At 38.2% G+C, this 8,075-nt stretch overlaps 1 protein-coding gene across 2 annotated transcripts; it reads left to right on the top strand.

The window, feature by feature from the left end:
- The first annotated feature begins 336 nt into the window (after positions 1 to 336).
- LOC143915235 (uncharacterized) lies at positions 337 to 7,182 on the top strand. 2 transcript variants are annotated; one of them, XM_077435782.1, is made up of 2 exons: positions 337 to 809; positions 5,558 to 7,182. In XM_077435782.1, exons 1-2 carry the CDS (start codon positions 746 to 748, stop codon positions 5,731 to 5,733), a joined length of 240 nt encoding a protein of 79 aa, XP_077291908.1. In that variant the 5' UTR covers positions 337 to 745; the 3' UTR covers positions 5,734 to 7,182. The 2 variants fall into 2 exon arrangements, with proteins under 2 accessions (XP_077291908.1, XP_077291907.1); XM_077435781.1 differs by having other exon boundaries at positions 340 to 809; positions 5,038 to 7,182.
- The last annotated feature ends 893 nt before the right edge of the window (positions 7,183 to 8,075 follow it).

Genomic DNA, 8,075 nt, shown 5'->3' with positions numbered 1-8,075 from the left:
ACCATCACCGAAGTCAGAGAATTCGACATTGCCAAAATATCCACAAAAAGTTCTTATCCTACCAAACCTCACCCATCTGAACCTAACCATCACCGAAATCAAAGAATTGGACATTGCCAAAATATCCACAAAACGTGCTTACCTCACAATACCTAACCCAACCTAACCTAACCATCACCGAAGTCAGAGAATTCGACATTGCCAAAATATCCACAAAAAGTTCTTATCCTACCAAACCTCACCCATCTGAACCTAACTGTTCCGACTTTTGTAATGACGTGTGGCAAACAGTCTTATTAACTGATTGTCGATTGGCATTATTGACGAGTTGGCATTAGTGTCGGCCCAAGCGGAAATACGCGACGGTCGACAGAGTCACCGAGTAGACGGCGTACGGACAGCTTGTGTTCCGTACGCTCCGCTGGCCCACCACGTGCAAATTTTACATTTCAATAAACTACATCAAACCATTATCGAAGTCTTTTCCATGATGGTCACTTCGAACCGGACACCAGTAACCTAGGCCACAACACCAAACGGACAAACCAATAGGAAAAAACGTGGTCGAGAAAAAATGGATGTCAATTAAGAAATCGGTATCGTTCCTTTGTTACTATCCATACCTTTCCAATACTAATAACATGTTTGCTTCTATTTCAGCAATATATTGATTGATGTACAGAGGTACATGACCGCGTGATTGACGCAGAAAATATATAAATAAAAACATAACCTACAAAGACGCATGGGACACAGAGGTAATCCAAAATTATCGGAACGATCACATAAACATCGTAAAGGATATTCAAGTAAGTGAATGTATTCAATCTCAGGCAATCTGTTCAAAAGGCAATCATGTGGGTAGGTCAGTTTTAAAATATGTTTTAAAGTATAACAATTAATTAACGCGATTGTATAAAATAATATCGCGCTACGAAGGAATGTTTCATCGGTCGCATCGAATTTCGTATTAAAAGTGTAAAATCAGATGTAGTGTAAAATTAGCAAAGCACGTGGAGAATTATACTTGTAGCCCCAAAGTGGATTAAATCAAGTACATACCGGTATATTCATATCGGTAGATCTTTGTTTCTTAATGTGTGTAGAAACACCCTCCCCCCCCCCCCTTCCACGATAAATGTGGAATTATACTTGTAGCCCCAAAGTGGCTTAAACCAAGTACATACCGGTATATGCATATCGGTAGATCTTTGTTTCTTAATGTGTGTAGAAACACCCTCCCCCCCCCCCCCCTTCCACGATAAATGTGGAATTATACTTGTAGCCCCAAAGTGGCTTAAACCAAGTACATACCGGTATATGCATATCGGTAGATCTTTGTTTCTTAATGTGTGTAGAAACACCCTCCCCCCCCCCCCCCTTCCACGATAAATGTGGAATTACACTTGTAGCCCCAAAGTGGATTAAATCAAGTACATACCGGCATATTCATACATCGGTAGATCTCTTTGTTTCATAATGTGTGATGAAACAGTGGTGATTTAAATTAAATCACAAGACTTGTAGCCCCAAAGTGGTTTAAATCAAGCACCCACCAATTTAGGGTTGTTATTTCTTCCAAAATATGTTGGATAGATTCTGGTGATAATAGTTAAAGTAGAATATTAAGATTCACGGTGAATCATTGAATATTATTACCTTATCTCTACGAATAGTTCAATTGACAGCTATAGTAGAGAATAACTGTATTTATGAGACGAAATAGTGCAACTTTCTGAAACAAATGTCAAGTGCTGAAAACGAGGAAATAGAAGCTTCGACTTCCCAGTCGCATAAAGGTCGAAATCCAACTAGGGACGTAGAACCTATTAGAGACAGGTCAAGCTCTAGAATACATCAGACTCGAAGTCAGACTCAATCGATAAAAACATTAGCGAAAGAAAATAAAGTAGAAGTCATAATGACGTCAATAGAATTAAGGTATTCAGGCGCGGTACAAAGACTAAAAGGAAAAATAGATAAATCCTCCGAATTAGATGAAGGACAGTATCAAACCATTAAAGAAGCATACGATTATGTCCGAAAACTCCATTACGAGTATTTAGATAACCTTACAGACATATCGAAAGCGGCCAAAATAGACGAAGAGTACGATGCAATTACAATAACAGTTAAAAATCTTAAAGCAGCATTAGATTGCCAATCCTTTCAAGATAGTAAACTAAAGGTAGAGCAAGCAACAATTAAATTTGCTAGAGATAAGTTACCGACGTTAACCATTCCCACATTTCAGGGAGATCCATCTGAATGGCAATCGTTTCAACAAGCTTTTAAGAATATAATAGGAAACAAAACGGAATATTCGAATGTCACGAAATTGCAATATTTGCATCAATCCTTAATCGGTCCCGCTTTGGCAGCTGTATCAGGTTTAGATATTAGCTCAGACAATTACGAAATAGCTTGGAGTATTTTAGACAAGCAATATAATTTACCAAGACTTAATCTCAAAACTAGGATTAATTCACTTTGTGACTTAAAATTAATCACAAGAGAATCACATATCGAATTGAGAAATCTATTGAATCAGGTAACAGTGTGTATTAAAAACATTGAATCGTTGGGTTACGCGAGAGAAATTTTAGATCCATGGGTAACATGTTTAGTTCTAAGGAAATTACCTTTTAATATAGTAAGAGACTGGGAAATATCGCTGGTTAGCAGAGAAATGCCACCATATGAAAGTTTAGAGACATTCTTGCAGAATAGATGTAATGTATTACAATCTACTGCATCTGTAACTACGGTGAAGGAATTCCCTCATAGTCGTCAAAGAATCATGAGAACTCATGTCGCGAACAAAAACCCATCAAGTAAGGTAAACGCATGCGCATTCTGTCGAAATAATCATTTCATAGGCAAATGTGATAAATTCAAAGCAAAATCCAGTATGGAAAGAAATGAATTCGTTAAATCTAATAACATGTGTTTTAAATGTTTAAATTCATCGCATAAGATAACAAATTGCAAGTCTAACTATAATTGCTTAAGGTGCAAACAAAACCATCACACTTTGTTGCATCAGGACGATACATTTAGTTCCAATAATACGGGAAGGAAGTCAATTAATGCTCATTCTACTTATTTCTCTCAAAGGGAGATAATTTTACCCACGGTACAAGTAGACATTATAACGTCCAATGGAACGGTCGTTAAGGGTCGCACATTATTAGATTCCGGCTCACAAGTCAACTATGTTACCACATCTTTCGCTAAGAAGAATAACTTCAAGTTAGAGAAAATCTCTCAAAAAATTGTAGGTATCGCTAATCAAGAAAGTAGCATTCGTCACATCACCAAGGTGACCATAAGGTCTTCAACCACTAATTACTCAACCAAAGTGTTGTGTTTGGTATTACCAGAAATTACTGGCGAAATTCCAACTGTGAAACTGGATCAACAGTTAATTTCAATACCAGCGGGAATCAAGTTATCAGATCCCCTTTGGAATAAACCGACGCCAATCGATTTATTGCTCGGCGCCGAGATTTGCGTTCATGCTATGAAAGCAGGAACCATCCAGTTAGGAAAAGGTATGCCTATCTTAAAGGATACCGAATTCGGATGGACAATAGTTGGTCCATATCCCGAAGTAAATAATGCTCCAGGGAAGAGCCACATAGGCTTAAGTCAATTAGACAGTCACATTCAAAACTTTTGGATGATAGACCAGGTTCCTATGGTAAAACATCAATCTCTTGAGGAGAAAAGATGTGAGGAACATTTCCAAGCACACACATCACGAGATAAAAACGGTAGATTTTGTGTAGCTTTACCATATAAAAATTCCCCGGTAGTATTAGGAAGTTCATTGCACATTGCGGAGAAAAGACACAAAACTTTGGAAAGACGTTTTTTAGCCAATAATAATTTAAAAATGGAATACAATAAAGTTTTAGAAGAGTATATAAATTCAGGACATATGTCAGAGTGTGAACCTCCGGAGGCACATGAGGTTCATTGTTATTTACCTCATCACGTCGTGGTTAAGGAGTCTAGCCTTACCACTAAATATCGTGTAGTTTTTGATGCGTCCGCAAAGACAACGTCGAATATCTCACTAAATAATATTTTGATGGTGGGACCTAGTGTCCAATCAGATTTGTTAAGTTTACTACTCAACTTTCGACTCCATAAATACGTGATTACTGCGGATATTAAGCAGATGTACCGACAGATTCAAATAGCAGAGAAAAATAAAAATGTACAATTAAATCATAATTCGTTATGGTGGGACGGCCCTAGTTGGTTGAAATTAGATGAATCACGATGGCCTCGAAGACCTCCTGAGATCACAATAGATCTTCCAGAGAGAAGGGTAGTCACTAACGCTACCCTTGTGAGGGAAAATAATTGGATAGATAAATATTCTCATCTTCCAAGACTCCTTCGAGTTTTATCATATGTTCGTCGGCCACTAAGGAATAAACAATTAAACGTTAAAGAAAATAACGAACCGTCCGCTTTAGAATTAAAAGATGCTTTAAATAATTTGATAAGGTTATCGCAAATGGAATCATTTCCATTGGAATATCGTTTGCTGAGCAAGGGACATCCAATTCCCAGTAGCAGTAAATTAGCTAAATTGTCCCCTCTATTCCACGAGAATTTAATTTGTGTTGGAAGTAGACTTCCTCTGGGAACAACTCTATCAACGTCACCCATTATCTTGTCAAATAAGCATAAACTTACACACATGATTGTCCGAGATGCGCACTTGAAATATATTCACTTGGGTACTCAAGCCTTACTGTCGTTATTGCGGCAGACCTATTGGCCATTGGCCGGACATAATACTGTCAAAGGAGTGGTGCGTTCATGTGTCATTTGTTTCAGAAATAAACCACTGTCACACAATAGATTAATGGGATTACTCCCGCTTGAACGTACCACTGCGAATTTTCCTTTCAGTCATGTGGGGATAGACTTCGCAGGACCTTTTCCTGTGAAGAGTGGTTGCAATAAGAATTCTAAGATAATTAAGGGTTACGTTTGTGTCTTTGTGTGTTTTTCCAGTAAGGCAGTTCACTTGGAACTTGTCGGAGACTTAACGAGTTCAAATTTCTTAAATTGTTTAAGAAGATTCGTAGCCAGACGTGGCAGGCCCAATACGATATATTCCGACAATGCTACTAATTTTGTCGGTGCAAGTCGTGAACTCGTTAATTTAGTAAAATTAATTTACGAACGTCCTCATGAGGAGAAGCTACTACGGTATGTAGCCTCCGAAGGGATTCGTTGGAAGTTTAACCCGCCAAGGGCGCCTCACATGGGAGGGCTGTGGGAAGCAGCGGTTAAATCCATGAAGATTCATTTAAACAAGGTGTTAAAGGCCACCACCTTAAATTTCGAATCATTTTGTACGGTATTGACTCAAATAGAAGCTTGCATGAATTCCCGTCCTCTTAGTCCCTTGTCTTCGGATCCACTAGACCTTTTACCCCTCACACCTGGACATTTCTTAATTGGCAGATCCTTACTCGCTCTTCCAATGGAGGTTAAATATAACACTAATGTCCATGCCAATCTGCTTCAGATACAATTGACCACAGCAGCATTTTGGAAACGTTGGTCGGCGGAATATTTACATTCTTTGCAGTTACGACACAAATGGAAGAAGGACTCGAGCAACAATCTGAGTGTGGGTCAAATGGTCCTGTTAAAGGAGGAACACATGCTGCCAACCCGATGGGTCTTGGGTCGAGTCACTAAATTGTATCCCGGACCAGATGGCAGAGTTCGAGTCGTCGACGTCTTTACTGCCAGCGGAGAGTTTCGTCGGTCCAGTCATCTAGTGGCGCCATTGCCGATTCTACCACAAGGACCACTTGACAGGAAGGAAGATCAGCAAGAGGGAGGAGAAACAGCAGCTTCAATTCCGTCAACTTCGGTAGCTTAGTTTAACCCGAAGACACTACCCCCAACTCATATTACTTATTAGATGTAATCATGAGTTTAAATCATTCAATGTTAATAGTAGTACTCCGTAATTCACTTTAATTGTGTTGTGTGTATAATTTAAGCTATTTTCATTTTAACATTCGGCAGTATATATCTCCGAATTTAATCTAATCATTTTGTCTTTATAATATAAGACTTGTCTCATGTCATCACTCGGAAGGATTATATCCGAGTTTAAAATAAACTGTTTAAATTTGACAGTTAAAATTAGATTCATGATTTGTTAATGTTAGTCTCCAAGCCACACTTAATGGAGCATCTTAAATTATTTCATGTCTACTTAATTATAACCTGCCGGGAGTCATCCGCAGGTCTTATGTTTCTTGTTATGAAAACGTAAGTTAACTCTTACTGTTTATAGTATTTATGTGAATCATAGAATAAGTAAATATTATAATACTGAACATTTCGATGTTTAACGTAGAGACATCTATAATCATAGTTCGCCTTCATTTCCTGCTTGTAGGAATGAATGAATGACTTTCCAATTTACTTTTAATTTAGCAATGTTTGTGCTACTTGTTGATGAAATCAAGTTAACTTAGGAGCATTACACTCACTAATCAAGTTTAGTTGATCGGTAATAGCTGATCTGTCTTGACAACTGTAACAGTGTCAACATTGTATTGTCTAAGTTAACATCAAGATGAGGAATGCTTAAGTTTTAAACCATATACAGTCCACTCTCTCTTCTTTAAAGTAAACTTATCTTGTAATGCTTATTCACAGCTTCAAAGGAGATTTCAAAAATTTTAATGTAAATAGAAACAACATTCACCAGAGGTATACCTATAAGTTGAAATATTACTGAACCAATAAATTGATTTTATCCTCACACTGGATGAGGCAAAGGTTTCATTATTCACCCTCTATTTAATTATTTTAAGAGCTATGATTTATTGTAAACGACTCGTCAGTAATGCTGTAACTCTGTAGAATAACTGTATTGTTCAACAGTTTTCCTATGTGGGACTATGTTCCGACTTTTGTAATGACGTGTGGCAAACAGTCTTATTAACTGATTGTCGATTGGCATTATTGACGAGTTGGCATTAGTGTCGGCCCAAGCGGAAATACGCGACGGTCGACAGAGTCACCGAGTAGACGGCGTACGGACAGCTTGTGTTCCGTACGCTCCGCTGGCCCACCACGTGCAAATTTTACATTTCAATAAACTACATCAAACCATTATCGAAGTCTTTTCCACTAACCATCACCGAAATCAAAGAATTGGACATTGCCAAAATATCCACAAAACGTGCTTACCTCACAATACCTAACCCAACCTAACCTAACCATCACCGAAGTCAGAGAATTCGACATTGCCAAAATATCCACAAAAGTTCTTATCCTACCAAACCTCACCCATCTGACCCTAACCATCACCGAAATCAAAGAATTGGACATTGCCAAAATATCCACAAAACGTGCTTACCTCACAATACCTAACCCAACCTAACCTAACCATCACCGAAGTCAGAGAATTCGACATTGCCAAAATATCCACAAAAAAGTTCTTATCCTACCAAACCTCACCCATCTGAACCTAACTATCACCGAAATCAAAGAATTTGACATTGAAAAAATATCCACAAAACGTGCTTACCTCACAATAGCTAACCCAACCTAACCTAACAATCACCGAAGTCAGAGAATTCGACATTGCCAAAATATCCACAAAAAGTTCTTATCTTACCAAACCTCACCCATCTGAACCTAACCGTCACCGAAATCAAAGAATTGGACATTGATAAAATATCCACAAAACGTGCTTACCTCAAAATACCTAACCTAACCTAACCTAACCATCACCGAAGTCAGAGAATTCGACATTGCCAAAATATCCACAAAAAGTTCTTATCCTACCAAACCTCACCCATCTGAACCTAACCATCACCGAAATCAAAGAATTGGACATTGCCAAAATATCCACAAAACGTGCTTACCTCACAATACCTAACCCAACCTAACCTAACCATCACCGAAGTCAGAGAATTCGACATTGCCAAAATATCCACAAAAGTTCTTATCCTACCAAACCTCACCCATCTGACCCTAACCATCACCGAAATCAAAGAATTGGACATTAAGAA

Source organism: Arctopsyche grandis, chromosome 8, assembly GCF_051622035.1.
Source record: "Arctopsyche grandis isolate Sample6627 chromosome 8, ASM5162203v2, whole genome shotgun sequence".
Classification (NCBI taxonomy): domain Eukaryota; kingdom Metazoa; phylum Arthropoda; class Insecta; order Trichoptera; family Hydropsychidae; genus Arctopsyche; species Arctopsyche grandis.
The sequence above is the reverse complement of the archived record's forward strand: the minus strand, read 5'-3'. Positions and strand labels throughout refer to the sequence as shown.

Bases quoted from the DNA above. Each gene is read 5' to 3' on its own strand.
- LOC143915235 (XM_077435781.1), top strand. From the start codon at position 5,291: ATGGGAGGGCTGTGGGAAGCAGCGGTTAAATCCATGAAGATTCATTTA.